This window comes from Phallusia mammillata, chromosome 8 (genome assembly GCF_965637545.1).
Source record: "Phallusia mammillata chromosome 8, kaPhaMamm4.hap1.1, whole genome shotgun sequence".
In the NCBI taxonomy this organism is placed as follows: Eukaryota; Metazoa; Chordata; class Ascidiacea; order Phlebobranchia; family Ascidiidae; genus Phallusia; species Phallusia mammillata.
Window position 1 is genome coordinate 5,553,026 of NC_137259.1, and position 21,071 is coordinate 5,574,096.

At 36.7% G+C, this 21,071-nt stretch overlaps 2 protein-coding genes, 1 long non-coding RNA gene and 1 other non-coding gene across 6 annotated transcripts; all 4 read left to right on the forward strand.

The window, feature by feature from the left end:
• Positions 1-327: 327 nt before the first annotated feature.
• LOC145204808 (catenin beta-1-like) lies at positions 328-20,943 on the forward strand. 3 transcript variants are annotated; one of them, XM_080077398.1, is made up of 16 exons: positions 328-638; positions 853-1,049; positions 1,201-1,380; positions 1,840-1,964; positions 2,313-2,514; positions 2,730-2,874; positions 3,570-3,709; positions 3,792-3,890; positions 4,345-4,548; positions 6,283-6,453; positions 6,780-6,914; positions 7,092-7,227; positions 7,420-7,538; positions 7,833-7,938; positions 18,235-18,423; positions 20,115-20,943. In XM_080077398.1, the coding sequence occupies exons 1-15, from the start codon at positions 425-427 to the stop codon at positions 18,417-18,419; spliced, it is 2,358 nt and encodes a 785-aa protein (XP_079933524.1). In that variant the 5' UTR covers positions 328-424; the 3' UTR covers positions 18,420-18,423; positions 20,115-20,943. The 3 variants fall into 3 exon arrangements, with proteins under 3 accessions (XP_079933524.1, XP_079933525.1, XP_079933523.1); XM_080077397.1 differs by lacking the exons at positions 18,235-18,423; positions 20,115-20,943 and adding exons at positions 8,215-8,403; positions 8,610-9,191 and having other exon boundaries at positions 329-638; XM_080077399.1 differs by lacking the exons at positions 7,420-7,538; positions 7,833-7,938; positions 18,235-18,423; positions 20,115-20,943 and adding exons at positions 17,329-17,447; positions 17,771-17,827.
• LOC145204815 (uncharacterized) lies at positions 9,989-15,541 on the forward strand. Its single transcript, XM_080077409.1, has 4 exons — positions 9,989-10,333; positions 10,537-10,681; positions 11,923-12,035; positions 14,925-15,541. The coding sequence occupies exons 1-4, from the start codon at positions 10,082-10,084 to the stop codon at positions 15,240-15,242; spliced, it is 828 nt and encodes a 275-aa protein (XP_079933535.1). The 5' UTR covers positions 9,989-10,081; the 3' UTR covers positions 15,243-15,541.
• Positions 12,049-13,933, forward strand: LOC145204816 (uncharacterized). The gene is made up of 3 exons (XR_013853538.1): positions 12,049-13,267; positions 13,419-13,525; positions 13,619-13,933. It is a non-coding gene; the product is annotated as an uncharacterized LOC145204816 (long non-coding RNA).
• Positions 18,739-18,812, forward strand: Trnas-gga (transfer RNA serine (anticodon GGA)). The gene has a single exon. It is a non-coding gene; the product is annotated as a tRNA-Ser (tRNA).
• Positions 20,944-21,071: the final 128 nt, after the last annotated feature.

A 21,071-nucleotide genomic window follows, 5' to 3' on the forward strand; every position in this document is an offset into this window, starting at 1 on the left:
TTGTCCACCATTTGGGCAGTTTCTCCTTACCGCCATTACGAGACAGTCTTGTAAAACGGATAGTAATGGAAGCGCACAACCAAATTTGGCATTTTACAGTTATGAAAATCAATTACGTCATTTATATCTGTTTAGTGTCTTTAGTATTTTCTGTCAAGTCAAAACTAAATTGTTGAAGTGCAAAAGGTAACAGAAACAGACCAGATTTTGAGACGCGCCATAATTACTTTGTCAGTTAAACCAAAATTCCAGATGTTTAGTGGTAATTACTTGATCAGTGGTTTATGTCATTTTGAGCTTTGATACATTATCTTTATGTTGGTTAAAATTTATTAAACTTGTTTTTTAACAGTTTTTATTTCATCACTTTTTGTTGCACCATCCTATTGTCACTTTTAAGTTTGTTTCTTTTTGTCGGCCAACCATGGCAGAAATGATGATGAACCAGGGAGAGCTTCCTGCTGGCGGCAATCCCAAAGCACAAGTGCAGATGTGGTTTGATTCAGGAATCCAATCCGGAGCCACCACTGCTACACCATCTATGATCAGTGGCCATAGCAACCATGATTCAAATTATCCGGACACAAACCAGGTGCTCGGAGACTGGCAAAGGGAATATACCATGGATGAAGTAAATCGTAAGTCACTATTCACAAAAAAATTAAGTTTTTGCCACCTCGTTCCTATAAATACGAATGTAATGACTTTTCTTCATGTTCTGGCCAAATCATTTGGTAAAAGATGTTTACATTAAAACAATTGTTTGATTTTCAGATTTATCACCTTTAATTCTTACCAGTTTGTCTATTTCAACAAATAAAAACATGGTTTTTCAAATTTATGTTTTGACAGATATCCATGATCAATATGTTCGCACTCGTGCTGACAGAGTCCGTGATGTGCTGTTTCCTGAAACTATGATGGAAGATGGATCGATGCATCCAATTCCAGGCACCCAATTTGACCCAAATCAGGCCACATCAGTGCAGAGACTGGCTCAACCATCACAGATGCTCAAAAAAGCTGTTGTAAACTTGATCAATTACCAGGTAAAAAAAGATACCACTGTATCATTTTATGTACATTTTAACATATATGTTGGGCTTTGCAAAAAAACAAAACAATTCGAATAGACGCAAAAAGCTTCTTGGTAATTTAAATGGTCCATGCAAGGGATTTTCTATATTTTTAAATTCATAGGATGATGCTGATGTTGCAACCAAAGCTATCCCGGAGTTGACTGCCTTGTTGAATGATGATGATCGCGTGGTTGTACAACAAGCGGCCCAAATGGTTCACATGCTATCAAAGAAAGTGGCCAGCCGACAAGCTCTCATGAACAGTCCTGCCTTGGTTTCTGCTCTTGTTAGAGCAATGCAGGTTACCAAATGTCTGAAAAAGATCCTCTGGTCACCGGTTTTTCAAATAGGGTGTCAATATTGCTTGCCAAAAAAGAAAGCCATAATTCCACATTAAAACTGGATTTGCTAATAACCAATTGATTAAGATAAAAAATGATGGCATAAGCATTTGCTGAAACATTTGAAAAATAAAGCTTGGCACATTTCAAGTCTATTTGGGCCGCTATTTTCCTCATTAAAGAAATAAAGGAATGATTTTGGCTTTGAAATGGTCCACACATAAGCTTTTACAGTTACTGAAAAGACCCTAAACGTAATAAGATGGCTATAGGTAAACGTTAATGTAATAAAGTCTGCAGAGTTAATTCTGTGCTTGCTAAGCAAAGCAGTAAATGTATGTAGTTAAACTTGTTGCATGCTCGAGGGCATAGAATTGTTGCAGCGGTGATGAATTTGACACATGTAATTGATGATTTAGAATGCTACTGATCCAGAGACCCAGCGTGCTTGCACTGGTGCACTCCACAATCTGTCCCACCATCGTCAAGGATTGTTGTCAATCTTCAAATCTGGTGGCATTCCAGCTCTTGTGAAAATGCTCGAGTAAGATAGACATGGTTAAAATTTGGTAAACATTTAATTGGATTCCTTTATTTGTGAAAGTTGTATGTTTTTCTGTGTACTTGTCATCCCTTCAAAAAGTAGTTGAAACAAAAAAAAACTGAATGGTTTCCCTTTGAGGTTGTTTTGTGTTTAACATCCATGCATGTGACTTAATGGGTCTTTTGTGTAAAAAAATGGCACCTTGAAATTAGTTTCACAGAGTTGTAGTAATTAGGGATATTGACATGAACTACAGGAAACCACTGACCATCATTCACGCATTATATTATATCTGATTTACAAATGATGCAGCCACAGTTCACACTCTAAATGACTTGTTTTCTTTAGCTCACCAATTGAGTCTGTGGTCTTCTATGCCATCACCACACTGCACAATCTTTTGCTCCATCAAGACGGTGCTAAAGAAGCTGTGCGCTTAGCTGGAGGTCTTCAAAAGATGGTTGGACTCCTTTCAAGGGACAATGTGAAGTTTCTTGCTATTGATACAGACTGTCTCCAAATTTTGGCATATGGCAACCAGGAAAGCAAGGTAAATTACACACCATAACATGTCAATCAAGTAGAAATGCTTCAGCTAAACGTTAAATGAAATTATGTCCATCGTTTTGCCACAGGGCAAGGTTGTAAACGTAAATTACCATCATTGATTTGGGCTTGAGATATCTCGGGCCTAATGAGTTGCTTCGTTGCATTTTAATTTGTCGTAAATAGAGCACTGTAATTTTTTTCACATTGACTTTTTAGCTCATCATCTTGGCAAGCAATGGTCCACAAGAACTTGTGCGCATTATGCGAACATACAACTATGAAAAACTGCTTTGGACTACAAGCAGAGTGCTTAAGGTTTTGTCTGTTTGTTCAAGCAACAAGCCAGCTATTGTGGAAGCAGGTAAAATGCATTCTAAGTTCGTTTTTTTGTTATGTTTTTCCAAAGACGATAGGATTAAAAAAAATGTTAACCTCCATTTGTGAATTTTAATTATCCGGTCTTTCAAAAAAAATAGGGCAATCCTAAACTCCCTTGTTCATTGTGACATTTTATCTACATTCCTTTTGACCTAGTAAGCCACTAATTAAAGGAAGTAATCGAGTGATGGATGGTTGTAATTCCACACTGTATGGTTTCCTGTACAGTCAATATGATTATTGGCTCTTTGCCTTAGTCTACCACCAACCACTCAATAACAACTTTATTAATATTAATCCTGATTATCATTGCAGCAATAAAATATGTTACAGTATAACATATAAATATAAAAATATATAAAATAATAAATAAAATTGAAACACTTTTTACAATGCATGCAGTACTTTTTTACATTGCTGATCTATGTTATAAAGTATTTGAGTGTAAAATAACGTTTTGACAGTTTCGATTGCCATCAAGTGAAAAAAAAAACTATTTGTGATGTTTTATACTCTAATACTGGCTTGTATTTTTGCTCATACATTATAATGTGTTTTAAACAAATACTAAAAAAACAAGGTTTGCAACAAGTCTTTAGCCAAAAAAATGTATTTTGATGATTAAGAAAGACATTTTAAGCACCACATCACCTTTTAACTGTGTTGTGTTGTTTCCAGGTGGTATGCAAGCAGTTGGCATGCATCTGAACTCTCCATCACAAAGACTTCTTCAGAATTGCTTGTGGAGTTTGAGAAACTTGTCTGATGCAGGAACAAAACAAGACCACATTGAAAGCCTTCTTCAGACACTTGTGCATGTAATTATCAAGTTTCTTTATGTGGCTTAATAAGCATAGTCTGCAGTAGTGAAGTTGGTACTGAAATTGTTTGTTTTTGCAGTTGCTTTCATCTAATGACATTAATGTCGTGACATGCTCTGCTGGAATTTTGAGCAATTTGACTTGCAACAACATGAGCAACAAAACCACAGTTTGTCAGGTAAATATATTAGTTTTTGAAATCATATTTGACTTAATAATAACAAATCGTCGGTTTTAACTAAAAAGGAAAAGTAATACCTTGGAAATTCAGTTTAAATATGACACAAAATCATCTAAGTCAGCTCACAAATAACTTTTTAAATAAGTGTTGTAATGTTACCACCATGGGCATCAATATTGTAGCAATTTTTTGGGGGTTGGTTTGACAAAACTTTAAACAAGCCAGCTGTTTGACAGTTACACAATGTATGGTCTTAGTGTAGGTACACACAAAACAAGTTTAAATGCAAGGGTTAACGGTAAGTCTAAAAATTTAATGGAATTTTGATTATTGCTGCCACCCCAGAAATTTCTAACTGGTCACACCACCATTGCCACACGGGGAATACTTCACATGTCGTGTAATTCAATGTATTTGTGAAGCTAAACTAACTCTTGTGTGCAATTGACAGGTTGGTGGTATTGAGGCATTGGTGCGCACAGTGTTGCAAGCTGGAGACAGGGAGGATATTACTGAACCGGCAGTGTGTGCATTGCGTCACTTGACATCTCGTCATCCGGATGCTGAAATGGCCCAGAACTCAGTTAGACTGCACTATGGACTACCAATCTTGGTTAAGCTGCTTCACCCACCATCGAGATGGCCACTTATTAAGGTATAAACAATCTAGTTGATATAAAATATGAATTGTTTACTCGAACTCTTCAAAAAGGTTTTTTATGGGTCCCCTTCCCTGAAGGGGACACATATTGTTTTTGTCTATGTTTTTTTTTTCATTTTTTTTTTCTTTTTTCTTTTTTTCTTTTTTTCTTTCTAACGCAGATTTGTTCCCACGTTTTGGTCAAGAAAGAATGGTTCAAACTTTTTCAAATTTACACACATTAAAGATATTGGTCTAAAGATGGTCCATGTAAATTTTGACCCCGTTTGATCCCCCGGTTCACCCACAGCCCCCCAAAACGTGAAATTTTTAGCGCGGCTATTGTTCCCACGTTTTGGTCAAGAAAGAATGGTTCAAACTTTTTCAAATTTACACACATTGCAGATATTGGTCTAAATATGGTCCATGTGAATTTTGACCCCGTATGACCCAGAGGTTCACCCATAGGCCCCCGAAACATAAATGTGTCTAACGCCCGTTTGGTCAAGAAAGACACAGTAGGCAGAAGTACCAAGAGAGTAACTCACTGGTTTACGATAGCGGGAGGGCTCAGCTTGACGTCGGACAGACGTTTTACGAGACGTCGTTTCAGTGATTAGAAATCAGCTGTTTTGCACAGCAATGCTATGTCGTTTTATTAAGTGGTCACTCACATTTTCAGTTTTGGCGAAGGTTTTACACCTATGACGTGATTTAAACCTAATAACCGTGCTTCGGTTTTGTATATGTCAAGAAAAACTTTGTTAATAAAAGTTAAGATGAAAAAATTAACTTGAGTTTTGCCAAATAAATGTTTTTTTAAATGCTCGTTGTCAGGTTGGCTGCCGCATGATCACGGGTTACTTAAGGTCAACTAGTCGGTATTACAAACACAGCTCAGAACTTTCTTCATAACGTAGCGTTTTTTTGACAATCAATTAAGGAGTCAATACTCAAGGCATGTATAAATTAGGCTTAACAGTATTGTTGAACACGAATGACGACGTGCTATTGAAAACGGTGTCAAAAGGTCAAACAGTCGTTTGGCGTGTGCACCCTGAGAGGTTACTACTGGTCAATGGTACTCGTTTTGCGAAACAAAGTTAAATGAAAAACAATTTGTTATGTATACACTTGTAGCAAATTGCTTTTTAATTTAAAGTGTCTGTAACACAACTGTTACAGCTTTCTAAAAAAATTGTGTTCAAATCCCGACCTTGGAGGACTATATCTGGGTCAAAGCAAGAGATTAGATTTAAGTCTTTGTTACGTTTTTTAATTTTGTAATTACATGACAATAATAGTGCAAAAAGAATACGAACAATTTTTTTTTATTGTTGGGTTAATGCTTTCTAAAAATTTGTCCTTAAGAATGTAAAAATCACCGCAACATTTGTTTACTGTAAATCCGCACAAACGCGCGTGTGGGGACCCATCAGTTTTTGTTTACAAAAACAATCATATGTGTAGATCAAATGATGTGTATAGTTAATTGGTTAATATCGTATAGAATATATAAAATGGAAGTATATCAGAAAGCCACTCTTCTAGTTTTAAACCATGTAGTTTAGGGGCCCGTTACATTTTGCCTCAAAAAAGCACTGTTTTGTTTTACTGGTTTCTCATAGAAAGTAATATGTGCCTTTAACATCTATCACAATAAAGATGTAAAATGTGTTGATTGTGTATTGATTATATTGATCGATTTAAATTATGTTACCATTACATTAATGACTCTATTTCAATTAGGCTGTAGTTGGACTGATTCGTAATCTTGCTTTGTGCACTGCCAATCATGGACCTCTTCGTGAACATGGTGCTATCCCACGATTGATTCAATTGCTAATGAGGGCTCAGCAAGACGCTCAACGTCGTACAAGCTTGGCTTCAAGCCATAGCCAAATGTCCAGCCCATATGTGGTAAGTATTATGTAGATGTTGGTTGCACGGGCAGTACTATAAGCTTGGTCATACAAAGCAGTTTCTTTGGTAAAAGTGGTTCTTAAGTGGGCAAGAGAGTTTATGCTGTGTTAATTCTGATGCCCTTATCGTACTAAATTTTCAAGCTGTTTGATATTTTTGAATTAGATTTATCAAATTTGCTATATAAGCATAGGGAGTTAATCGCTCTTTATTTTAGTACATGATTATAACAAAGTAGGCATTGTTTAATTGATAGTGGAACAATTAAACATTCCAATACATTGTGTCTTAAAAACCTAAAAAACAACAACTTCCACTTGCAGGATGGTGTTCGTATGGAGGAAATAGTTGAGGGCACAACTGGCTCTCTTCACATCATGGCTCGTGAACCACACAGCAGGGCAGTTATCCGAAGTCTTAACACAATCCCATTGTTTGTGCAGCTTCTCTACTCACAGGTGTGTAGGCTTGTGTCTCATGCATAAGCATTAAAAGTTTAAACCTTTTGAGCCAAATTAGCCACCAAACATTATTGTAAGACCTTACAGCCTTTTGGTCTCAAGATGCCAATTTATTGGAGCATTGGGATTTTCTTCATTTTTGATAATTGTTTAAATTTTCAATTTTTCCACCAGGTTGAGAATATTCAGCGTGTTGCTGCTGGTGTGTTGTGCGAATTGGCGCAAGACAAAGACAGTGCTGACATAATCGAAGCAGAGGGTGCTTGTGCTCCTTTGACTGAGCTTCTTCACTCAAAGAATGAAGGAGTTGGTATGTTGGATTTGCAATGTTTTACATTTGGGTTTTGGGCTCATTATTTGGAACCTGTGTGCAGAATTTTTTTCATGCCCAATTTTTTTCAAGTAAGGCAGTTCCTGGTCTTAAATTTACCGGAAATTAATCTATTTGTTTTCATTTAGAGGTTTATGGTAGAAAATCTAACAAAAATATGTGCTTTGACAGCAACATATGCAGCTGCAGCACTATTCCGTATGTCTGATGACAAGTCACAAGATTACAAGAAGAGACTGTCAGTTGAACTCACAAGCTCTTTGTTTAAAGATGATGGTGCCCTGTACAACGTAAGAAGTTATGTGTCTAATACATTGGTCTATAATTCTGCTACTGATACATGTAGTTTAAATAACCCAAACAAATAGTTAAGCAGAGCCAAAGTTTTTTAAGTCCTTCAATGTCTTTCAAACAAAAGTACATCTATAAAATAAAGTTAAATTTAAACCACTAGAAAAAGATGTTTTTTTCCATCTTGTCTGTCGGTTTTTACCATGTAGTGTTATGCTTAACAAAAAGAATTGAAACAGTTAAGACAATCATTGAACCTAACATTTATGCGATATCTTTCAATGTGTTTTAAGGGAGGAGATCTCATGAACATGGAACCATCCATGCCATATGACCACACGATGGCACCACCGCTGTCCCACCACAGCTCTGCCAGCTCAATGCATAATTCACAACAAGGTAATACATAAACACCAAAGGAAAATCATTTTTTACTCAGTTACTTACTACCAACGTAAAAAACATTTTTCTAAATTCATTGATATGTTTTATTTGCAATTTCTAGCTAAAACCTAGTCTAAAATGACAGTAGGCTTACTTATTTGCTTACTACCGCCTAAAATTCATTGGTGCATTTGATTTGTAAATTTCAGCTAAAACCTAATCTCATTAGTATCTGTTTGCTACTTAGTGAAGTCTAATCTTCACTTTTAACAAAAATGACTTCAAATGTAGCTGGATACCCACCACCAGAGGGTCAACAACCAATGGACTATGGACACCCACAACAACATGGTATGGGACCACCAGCTGAGTATCCTTTACCAGAGCTGTCAGGAATGGATCTTGACCCTGTAGTGATGTCTGGAGGCCAGCAACAAGGACAGGACCAGCTCTTCTTGTATGACACCAACCTCTAAAAAGGTCTGTCTACTTTATAATGTTAAGATCAATATATTTAGATGTCCAAGAATTTTCTCTGCCTTGCCATGTGGGAATGCTTTGGTATAACGCCTTCAATGGGCTAGCGCTCTGAGATTTACCTTAAAATCACATTTAAGTTGTTTTAAGAGTTTTTCGGAGAAAGTTGTTGGATGTATATTGAGTTTAAATTTTTTATGTTCTTCTAGGAAAACCTGAAGACATCATCAATCATGTGTGAATAAAAACCAGCCGCTACAAAACAACTTAAAGAAACAGTTTTTTGCCCATTTTACTGTCAAAAGCTTTTATAATCCTTGCAAAATCCTGTAATCAAAGAAGTGACACTTTTACCAAGTTTTTAAACAATTGTACAAAAGTGATTCTTATTCCCTAATCAAGTCCCGTTTTTATTGCCCGAAATTGTGTGTACCTTACTGTCAAAAAAGTAGTGTGTAGATTTCTGCATTTAGGCTGTAAATTGTGTTCAATTGAAACATCATTCCCACAAAATCTGACCAGTATGAGTAAAAAGTTTCAAGAAGAAGGTTTTGAGAAAGAAGACTGTTTCATATGAATTTCAAGTGTAAGAATTTTATCATTTGAGCGCTCTTGTGTTTTTATACTGCTTTTGGTAAAGCCAACGTTTTTACAGCGCTAAAGTTTGTGCGTGTGTTGTACCTTTGTTTTTTTGTACTTAGCCTTAGCGTGTTGCAAGTACATTGGCCTAATGGATTTAAAAACAAGACTTTTGAACGATCATCCGCTTAATAAACGCTCTGTATAGTAAATTGCGTAGTTCTTGTTAGTTTCATTATTTGAATAGCCTGCCTGTCGTTTGAGGGTATAAATGTAATATTTTGCTGGGGGAATACTAAAGCACACAATTATGCGGGGTAACTGCAACTCTGTGTACAAACACAGAGTAGAAACTAGGCTTCTGCTTGCTAGGTAAACAAAGCAAGACGTGATTGGCACAACATGTAGTGACCATTTCGTCTAAAATTGGCAAACCAGTGCCTTTCGATTTAAGCGTTCTTGCGCAACACCTTTGGTACATAACCCTACTGAGGAATCGGGTACTCTGGTAGTAGTTAGTTTATACACAGTTGAGTTGAGGACGGTTGACGAAGCGCGCTGCAAGTGCAACTATATCATGAAAATGTGATTCATGAAGTCCCGTTTTGGACAGGTTTCGAGCTCTGCATGTAGCCTACACAAGTTGCGATAAACACCAATGCAGATATGCAGCATTGTAGCAAGTAGCACGCAGCACTGCACTAAATTGCGTTTGTGTGAACCTTTTTTCCAAATCCAAAAGTTGCTGTATCTCTAGAATTTTGACCTTGTGCATGACTGTTTGTTTTATGACTAGGTCAATTGTCATCCTGCTAATCCGTGCAAGTTTTTTTTGTCTCTTTTTAAAGTCAGTTTTGTTCCATGTGTGTTTTGGTGTTTAATTTTGCTATAAAATTTATAAATTGGTAGTGCAAGTTGGCTGCATAAACTCATTTATTAGTTGAGAAAACTAACTTCAACAGCAAAACAGGTAATTTGATTGTATCTTGTGCAAGGCTGAAAAGTAATGTTTGATATTGGTACAGAAAATGCAGTTCATGTTACGCTTATTACGTATAGATTTTTGTTGAATTAGTTTGTTATTGCTAACAACAATATCAAAATGAAAGTCATTTGTGCTGGCATGAGCAAAACAGGGACCAAGACCATGGCAGTAGCATTGCGAATGCTTGGTTATGAAGTATATGACTTTCTGGAAAACTCCACCATTCTTGGAGATGACTGGGAACGCATATTTAAGACTGGAGGCACAACTGAGGATTTCAGACGAATGTACGAAAATGTTGATGCTGTCACTGACATTCCAGCGGCATACTTTTGGGATGAAATCCATAAAGCTTTCCCAGATTCGAAGGTAAATGACAATGCAACAAAAGTCCACATAATCCATTTATGGAATATGGATAGTAAATCCTAACCGTAGTTATTTGTCAAAAAATTTATCCATTTATTGGTACAACCTGGTTAACTGCATTAAAAAGCTTGACTATTTGTAGTTCTATTAATCGAATTGTATTCAATTAGGTTTACTATGGAACTTTAACAATCTTTATTTAGATTATTTTGATGTTAAGACCTGATGAGGATACTTGGTGGTCAAGTATTAAAGCCCAAAACAAAACGTTAACAACATTTTCCTACAGACTTACCACATTTCTTTCACCCACGCTAAGGGGACTAAGTTCTTATGGCCGAAGATGCGGTAAGATCTTGATGTAATGAAAAAATTATAAATTGCTGTATTTGGGTAAAAGCTGTTGCAGGTTATTATGGGTTCTCTCCTCTGAAAACAGATTGATTTCTTTTTTCTGTCTAACGCTGGTTTGTTCACATGTTTTATCAAGAAAGAGTTCTTTAATTTACATACTTGTTAGGTATTTATCCAAATCTGATCCTCCTAAAGATTAACTCTGAATGAGCCTGTGGTTCACCCACATTCCTCCAAAACATGAAATTTTTACAATGGCTTACAACTGACACCTTTACAGCCCTGAATATTAAAAACTTCAGGCACCACATAAACCATAAAACATAAATCCCATGAATCACGGTTTACAATTGGGCGGTGCTCTGCTTCGCACAAGTTCAGACATTTTTTGAGGCAGTTGTTTCGGCAATTAAAAATCATCTATTTAACCAATTTAGTTTTTTAGGTTAGCATGCACATTTTTAGGTTTTTTAGCGTTTTTTTAGCAAAGGTTTTATACCTTAGATATGATTTAAACTCTATAAACGATATTTCAGTTCGTAATGTCATGCAAAACTTTGTTGCTTAACACAAACATCAAAAAATAAACTAGACAAAAGCCACAAAAAGGTAATTAAATGGTCATTTTTAGCTTGACTGTTGCATGACGAGAAATCACTGAGGGTCAACTTGGCAAAACCCTGTAAGAATGCCACAAAGTAACTTCTTTTTTGTTGAACAAACTAGATAAGCAATACATGATTTTGTATAAATTAGGCAATTGTTTTCTTTAACACCTTAGAAAGTTTGATTTGATGCTTGTAATCATTTCCCATAGGCAGTGTAATCATTTCCCATAGGCACCGAGACTGTAAATCAAAGTTACCAAACAGTCAAATAACCAAATAATAATTATGGACCCCCTTTTCTGAAAGGGACACAGGCAGTGGTGGGATTCAGCCAGTTCGCACCGGTTGTATAGAACCGCAAATTTTATGAGATCTGTGAAATGGTTAGCCTTACTGGTTAATGTCAATGGACTTTTTGTAACAGAACCATCTGAAAAAAATGACTTTCTTGATAGAACTGGCTGACAAAAAATTCGAACCCCACCGCTGAACACAGGTTGTTTCTGTTCAATTGTCCATATTGGCACAAGTGACAAATATGAAGCCTAAGTTATGCATTGCAAATTTTGCCTAAGTGGTTTACCCATGACTCTATGAAACATAACCAAATGTTTTTTTGCTTTGAAGCTGTTGCTGTGTATGGTTGGGAAAGCCCACCTTTGTCATTGTTTGGTTCATCACCATTAAATGAACTTTTGATCAGGATGACATACAGAAGACATAATGCACATGTCATGCAGGTAGTTTGCTAAATACAGTAACATCATTTTGTCAAAATGAACTGACTTAACTAGCTCCGTAACACCAGTCTGGGTTTCCGATTACCCAGAGTTTGATAACGGTGTACTTAAATGACTAATATAGCTACGTTAAATGAAATATATTTTCATCGTTTGCTGAAATTTCTAAAATAGAGCGTATACGGTAGTTGTTGTCTGTTCTGTTAGGGTCATTATTTTTCATTTTTCTCAATTAATTTTGATTCAAAATACTTACATACAGCAAAATTTTAGAGCCATACTGAGATGGCAATAATTTTGGAATCCAGTGAAAAAATGTATTACTTTAGAGCAGTGCTCCGCAACCTTTTTTCACACGTCACACCATACAAGTTTTAAATGTTCGGCGGCACACCCGAACCAAAAAATGCGATAAAAAAAGCATTAAGCAAGGGGTCTTAAACTTCTTTGAGGGCCCAAAACATATTTTGCGTTGGTAAAGGGCCGTACTCGTACTATTGGAACTTCTTCTGTAAAGGTAATTTGAACAAAAATATTATGTGCTTACGTTGCGCGTTCATGCCATTTAATGTACATAAAACATTTGTAATGCAATAAACAAGAAACAGATATACACTCTAAAAAAACTTCATTCATTTTCGTGAACCTTTCAAAAGATTGGAGGGGATTTTGAATCTTTTGCTGTTACAGTGAGTGAAGTAAACATTGAACCGCGGCAAACGTAACTCCCTTGAGACATCTGCTATTGTTCGCTATTTCCGCGCCACTAGTTCGGCGTTTCGCCTGTCAAATACAGCGATCCCATTGGATATTGACGGTCGGGCGGTAATTTAATTTACTTTTTTCGCTATATTCGACTGGTTTGGGAAGGCGGGAGTTTGAAACGATACTTGAACAAAAAGCTGTTAGAAACCGGTAAGTAAAGGCAAGGATGCCAGGGTATATATCGCTTACTGATAAGTTTGTTAGTTTATAGATGTATAAAAGTTTTCTAGACGAAAAATTAATGTAATAAATGTAGACGTAATAACATACTGATTGATCAAGAATTATTTTGAATATCTATTTTATAGCATTAGCAACTAGGCAACATGTAGGCAAGTCTGGTTTTGTGCTTTTCATCAAAACGGATAATTTGTCAATGGCAAATGTTTCACCATTTTAAATTGGGGAACTTATCGACAGACAAAACATGATCGACAAAAAGGTCGGGAATCAGGATGTGATGCCAGGTAAGATGATTTTAGCAAAACACAGAGCTATACTTTATTTGTAAGCTTCATGGTTTCATAAAACTTATCTGAACCTATAAAAACCTATTAACTGGTGAGGAATAACGAGCAAACCCTGGTAACAGTAGGTAAAAAATATACCATTTTACAGAATATATGACTACAACAATGTACTAGCCAAGGCTTCTTCCGCCATTAATTATGAAAGGAGGGAAAGAGAGCGAATATCTCTATGCGTGGTTGTCCAGTTTAAAAAAGGTGAGTTTATTTTTATATTGCAACAAGTTGCTTGCATTTTATCATAAAAAAAGACTAGGGTATTAAATGTGTCGTAAACATTACATTTTACAGACTGGATTCAGTGGGATAAAGCACAAGGAAAACCAGCCGATGAATCTAACTGGATCAACCCTATCCCATTGCCACTGAACCACAATATGGGTCACTCTATAGTGCTTATTTTTGGTCAACACTTCTTTTGCTTGCATCTTTTTGGTGTATGGTGTATAACTTTCCCCTTTCTCATTTTGAAACGAACTCCTAAACTTTATTGTATGAATTCAAAAGTTGTATATTGCGACTTGAGTAGGCCTACATGTATTGCATGCTCTTTCAGCTATAGTTTAAAGTGGTATGGTAAATAAATTTTCACGCAAAGTGACGAAATATTAAATCTGTATGCTATTTTCGCTATGACTGAAAAATAAATGTTTGAAAGGTTCAGAATAATGAATATCTGAAAGGTTCAATATCACTCAATGATTCAAAGATAGAGCTTGCACAAATATCAATCTTTGAATCATTGAAAAAAATGAATGAAGTGAAATACACAAATCGTTTCACTCTTTACTCGACGAGAATCATTTTTCATTCAAACTTCGCACAAATTTTTTTAGAGTGTACGGTGTAGCAAAGTAAAAAAACAAACAAGTGTAATAAACTAATATGTGTGAAGACAATGGCATGCAATTACGACACAATTGAATTTGACGCAACAATTGGAATTGCTGATTTTCAACAGGAGGAACTATTTCCATCATACGAATGATACGATTAAATAGTCGCATTTATTTCTAGCCATTACGAATAAAGTTTAGTTGGATGTTGTAGACTACTGTATCAATGCTATATTGTTAAAATACACAAAAACAAATTTAAAACAAAAAGTTACGGTTTTGCGGCGGCACATCCAGCATCGTCTTGCGGCACACCAGTGTGCCGCGGCACAGCGATTGCGGAGCACTGCTTTAGAGCAGTGGTTCCCAACCTGGGCCCATGGCCCCCCAGGGAGGGGGGGGGCACAAAATGTGTTCCGGGGGGCCACAGGTGTACATTCACCAGAAACATCCACTAAAAACATTTTTTTACCTTTATTCCCTAACATAATCGACTATTTCACATACTATTTGTCTATAATTAAGTTTTTTGCAATTTCGGATTCTTGTTTACTCTATTCGACCTGTTTAAAGCCGAAATTAGAACCGAATTTCAACACGAGATTGCCATTTACATTTTTTAAGGGGGCCACAGGTCCTACAGGGTTACTTGAAGGGGGCCACGGTCCATGAAAGGTTGGGAACCACTGCTTTAGAGATTTAAAAAATGTAATGTATCTGCCGAAGTAATTGTGTTTGCAGATCAAACTATGTTGTTTTAGAATGCTCCCAAGAACAAACTTCTTGTGTACTCAGTGAAGGATGGATGGGGGCCATTGTGTGAATTTCTGGGTGTGGAAGTCCCCAAAGATCCATTCCCACATAAAAATGTACGCGGCAACATTGTAGAGGAGATGTTTAAAACGAATCCTGTGTTTATAAGAATGAAACGAGAGGCTGCATTTTCTGCATGTGTTATTCTAGCATTAACTCTCTTTGGAGGTTACAAGCTTGCAAGGGGCTCCACACCTGTTTCGTGGGCAAAGTATTGGAGCGATATAGTTTACTCATGCTTTACAAAAATAAAAGCAATTAAATAAATTCTAAAATAAGTTGTTGAAATTAGGTGACAACTTTTAATGTGCACTTTTGTTTTAATTTGGGATAATACGTTTCATACGTTTTTTTTTTCAATTGTTTACCTAATGTTTTTAGTGCAATTTTCGATGCAAGATTGATTTTAATTTTTTTTGAACAAGTCGTTGTGAATCTAGTTCACCCGATTTAAAAAAAAAAAAAACTAATTCGGTAAGCACTTTTTTACAGTCAGTAGGGCATTAACAACGGTAACCACAGCCTGTGACTGTTACGTCACAAGAGGATTGATGCCAGTTTGGCGCGGGTTTGAATGTGGAGTTTAGACCGCTTAAAGGCTAAGGCATTTTTGGCATTTGAAAAGTCTATTACAATGAATATAAAAAATTGTTCTACCTGACTCATTTGCAATGTTTTGTCCAAATGTTTTTGTGCTTTTAGTCAGTGTCCATCTTGCTGGCCTGTTATGTCTCTGAACTCCCTCTATAGAGGGCTTTCTACAGAAAGCATTTGCTGTTTTTTTTTTAATAACCGTTTAAAGTGCAAAGCTAAAGAAACACAGTTTTTGCAAAATTTATATTGTAACAATTTTTTTATGTAGTCACCTGCAGTTATTTTTCAGCAAGGGCCAAGTACCGGCTGTCTTTCGATGAATAGTAGTGGACGAAACTGTAACGACCGTTGAGTGTCATCGTTTGGTTTACAGCACTAAAGTAAAAAGGCATTTTCAGTTAACTACATGTAATGATGTTCACTTCGCATTTTTTAGTCGCTAAAATTGCAAACTGCGTTGACTGCTGGTCTGGTTATGCTGAAACATACCTAAGCTAAGTTATATACGTAGTTACATTTATCTTAACGCTTATAGTTTGTATTTCGCATGATACAATAAAAAGAACATATACAGAAACCAAGATTAATTATATTAACTGAAAACTTACCTCTTCTTTACCAACGCAAAGCCCACACACTGGCGCCAAGTTGTGACAGTTGTATTGTTACGTCATAAAACGCATTTTTCGATTACGGTTGGTAATGCCCTACTGACTGTAAAAAAGTGCTTACCAACTAATTCGTAGTGTGATGTCTATGACGGATTTTGGCAGAAAATTTTCTGAGTGAAAACGGCGGCAATTTTTTTTCTGTTTATGCCTCTGCTGTCTGAGTCTCGATTGTATCAGTCCTACCTACCATCAGCAGAACAATAAAGTAACAGAAAGCATTGAAGTAGCCCTGGTGCTTGTTAAAAAAACAGCATTGGTTCACCTACGCGACCAGGGCAAACCGCGGAAAAGGCTCCAGCAAACACACAAAACATCGCATATAGCACAGGTGGAAAGGTAAAATTTCACACCTGCACTAAGTCAAGCATGCAAAAAAAATTTTTGCCACAAAACTAAATTTTGGGCCGAAATATCTCGATTTTGGTAACTCAAAATAAAACGTGAAAAATAAAATATTGCTCATTTTTTTGGAAAAGCTTTACGTTCCTGAAAATCTAAGTGATAAGCGCCAAATTTTGGGGCGGCTAGTTAAAAATTTGCAATTTTGTTGAAAATTTCTATGACGTAAAAACGTTTTAACGGCAGTTTAGGTTTGACACTCAAATTTTGGGGTCAAATCTCAACGGTTTTCAATGAAACTTGCAGGAAATGCAAATAAGGGTCATTACACAGAAAAAATATCTACTTAAAAAGACCTAATGGTAAAAATTGATAACCGATTAAATCTTATTACTGCCAAATTATATTTTGGAAAAAGTACGATGAAATTGACACTTAAATGCAATGAATCACACACATATGCAATTATGAGGTATTTAGGCTTCTATATTGTAAAAATCAAACGAAAACATTGATTCTGAGCGAAATATTGATCATACGAAAAAGGAGTTGGTATGTTGGCTTTGCAATGTCCTATAGTTAAGTTTTGAGCTCATTTTTTTGGAGCACAACCTTCTGTTTGCAGGATTTTTTTCATGCTACTTATTTTTCGATTCAGTCTGGTCTTAAATTTACCGTAAATTTAACTATTTGTTTTTCATTTGGAGGTTCTTGGTAAAACATCTAACGAAAGTGTATGTTTTGACAGCCACATATGCAGCTGCAGCACTGTTCCGTATGTCCGACGACAAGTCACAAGATTACAAGAAGAGACTGTCAGTTGAACTCACAAGCTCTTTGTTTAAAGATGATGGTGCCCTGTACAATGTAAGAAGTTATGCGTGTCTATCAAATAAGTCCATTATTCTTGCTACTGGTGCTTAATTGTAGTTTAAATGGCCTAAACAAATAGTGGTTAGCAAAGCCAAGGTTTTTCAAGTCCGTACAATATCTTCCAAACAAAAGTACATCTATATAAGTTCAATTTAACACATTATAATGTGTTAAATAATAATAAAGATGTTTTTTTCCGTTTTGTCTGTCGGTTTTTTACCATGTAGTGTAGGCTATGGCTTAACAAAAAGATTGGAACAGTTAAGCCAATCATTGAACCTATAAAAATTTACTCAACATCTTTCAATGCTTTTCAGGGGAGGAGACCTCATGAACATGGAACCATCCATGTCTTATGACCACACGATGGCACCACCGCTGTCCCACCACAGCTCTGCCAGCTCAATGCATAATTCACAACAGGGTAATAAATAAAACCCAAAATTTGTTGTTTTTCAATTGCAAATTTCTAGGTTAAACCTTGTCTAAAAATGGTAAGATAGTAGGAATTTAGTCAATTACTTGCTGCCTAATAAAAAAAAATACTGAAAGTCTATTGTATGTTTAGTTTGTAAATTATCAGCTGAAACCTAGTCTAAAATGGTGAAAATAGTAGGTTTACTTAGTTGCTTACTATAACAACTAAAATGTATTGGTATATTTAATTTTTTAATTTTAGTTAAAAACCTGGTGTAAAAAAATAGTATATGTTTTTTCATAATCTTAGTTTTTAATAAACTTTTTCTTTTCATAAACTTTTAAAAACTGACTTCAAATTTAGCTGGATACCCACCACCAGAAGGTCAACAACCAATGGACTACGGACACCCACAACAACATGGTATGGGACCACCAGCGGAGTATCCTCTACCAGAGCTGTCGGGAATGGATCTTAACCCTGTAGTGATGCCTGGAGACCAGCAACAAGGACAGGACCAGCTCCCCTGGTTTGACACCAACCTCTAAAAAGGTATGTCTACTGTATAATGTTAAGATCAATATATTTAGATTCAGATGTCTAAGATATCTTGCCTCGCCGGATGGGAATGCTTGGGAGACCAGCTGATTCGGTACACGCCTTTAATAGGCCTGGCGTACTATGATTTATCGATATGTATGCCCTGATCGCTGGTCTGCATCGACGCTTCAGGGCTGATCCCAGTATGAATATTTTATCTTAGCTGATACGATGGAACTGGTGATCCCCTACTACGAAGTTGACACGTGCAGCATACAAGGCAGGCAATGGTGATTGTGATTCGACTTTCGGCGGATTCTTCATTGAGCCTGTGTAGCTCAGTTGGTAGAGCGCGAGTCCCGGAAAGACTCCTGTCGTGGGTTCGAATCCCACCGCAGGCTAGATTTTTCTAGCCTGTGCCTTGCCACATGGGAAATGCTTGGGAGACCAGCTGATTCGGTACACGCCTTTAATAGGCCTGGCGTACTATGATTTATCGATATGTATGCCCTGATCGCTGGTCTGCATCGACGCTTCAGGGCTGATCCCAGTATGAATATGTTTATCTTAGCTGATATGGTCGAACTGGTGATCCCCTACTACGAAGTTGACATGTGCAGCATACAAGGCAGGCAATGGTGATTGTGATTCGACTTTCGGCGGATTCTCCACTGAGCCTGTGTAGCTCAGTTGGTAGAGGGCGAGTCCCGGAAAGACTCCTGTCGTGGGTTCGAATCCCACCGCAGGCTAGATTTTTCTAGCCTGTGCCTTGCCACATGGGAAATGCTTGGGAGACCAGCTGATTCGGTACACGCCTTTAATAGGCCTAGCGTACTATGATTTAGTATGCCGTGAACGCTGATCTGCATCGACGCTTCAGGGCTGATCCCTGTATGAATATGAATACACTGTTGCTGCCAGGCATAACGTATTAACAGAATTTTTAGCTCTTCCGGCAGTTTTTTATTGTAATATGCCAACGTTTCGATGTCCCATACGAAACACCTTCATCAGGGTAATGACATACATTGCAAACACAAGTTATTATAAAGCGCCAGGTGTTATCACACGACCATTGGTGCGCACTGCGTTATTTCTATCGCCTTTTTTGTGTGTGTTTCGCCGCCCTTTTCGCTTTATAATAACTTGTGTTTGCAATGTATGTCATTACCCTGATGAAGGTGTTTCGTATGGGACATCGAAACGTTGGCATATTACAAAAAAAAAACCTGTATGAATATGTTTATCTTTAGGCAGTGGCGTAGCCAGGGAGGGGCCAAAGGGGCAAGCATGGCCCCTCCCAAATTTTCAAAGTTGTACATTGATAAACTTTAATTTAGCCGAGTTTCGTCCCTCATCATTGTGGTTTTGTCTCTCGATCAACTGTCAAAGGAATATATGAATTAACAACAATGACTTTTGTCACCAAGTTGTAAGCTGAAATACATGCTTTTTTATTTATGCACACACGGAATAAATCAATAAAGCGTTTGGCTGTCCAGTCGAACCACAGTTTGGCAAGTCACGTGTTTGGTAAAAGCACGCCGGGCGTTAGCAAATAGTTGTATTAGACAACAAATCATTTGGCCCCTCCCAAAATTTTTGGCTGCCTACCCGCTGTCTTTAGGGTTTATATTTATGTTGTGTTGGAAGATTTTGTGAGTTGTTTGAGGTATGTATAGTTCACAGATTATTTTTTTTAGGAAAACCTGAAGGCATCATCAATCATGTGTGAATAAAAACCAGCCGCTTCAAAACAACTTAAAGGAACAGTTTTTTGCCTGTTTTACTGACAAAAGCTTGTAACATAAATGATGTAATATTCGCATTGACGTCATGGGTAGATCGAGCTGCCATGACTTGTAACTTTTGCATTACGTAACTTTCATATGCTACGTGACTTATAACGTGGGAACCACAAGTGGCTATGTCATGTAATTGTTCGTTATTAATGTAACATAAATGATGTAATATTCGCATTGACGTCATGGCAGCTCTACCCATGACGTCAATGCGAATATTACATCATTTATGTTACAAGCTTTTATAATCCTTGCAAAATCCTGTAATTAAACAAGTGACAATTTTACCAAGTTTTTATGCAATTACAAAAGTGATTCTTATTCCCTAATTAAGTCCCGTTTTTATTGCCCGAAATTGTGTGTACCTTACTGTGAAAAGGTAGTGCGTAGATTTGTGCATTTTAAGCTTTAAATTGTGTTTAATTGAAATATCATTCCCACAAAATCTGACCAGCATGAGTAAAAAGTATCAAGAAGAAGGTTTTAGAAAGAAGACTGTGTGGAGTATCGTGTAGGTACCCCTACAACTGTTTCATATGAATTTCAAGTGAGCGCTCTTGTGTTTTCATACTACTTTTGGTAAAGCCAACGTTTTTACAAGTTTGTGCGTATGTTGTACCTTTGATTTTTGTACTTAGCCTTATAGCGTGTTGCAAGTACATTGGCCTAATGGATTTAAAAACAAGACTTTTGAACGATCATCCGCTTAATAAACGCTCTGTATAGTAAATTGCGTAGTTCTTGTAAGTTTTTAATATTTGAATAGCCTGTCCAGGTTTTTTTTTAAGGTTTGGTTGGGGTGACCGCTAAGTAGTTTTAAGAGACCGCAAATGTTTCATTTAAATACCAAAAAATAGC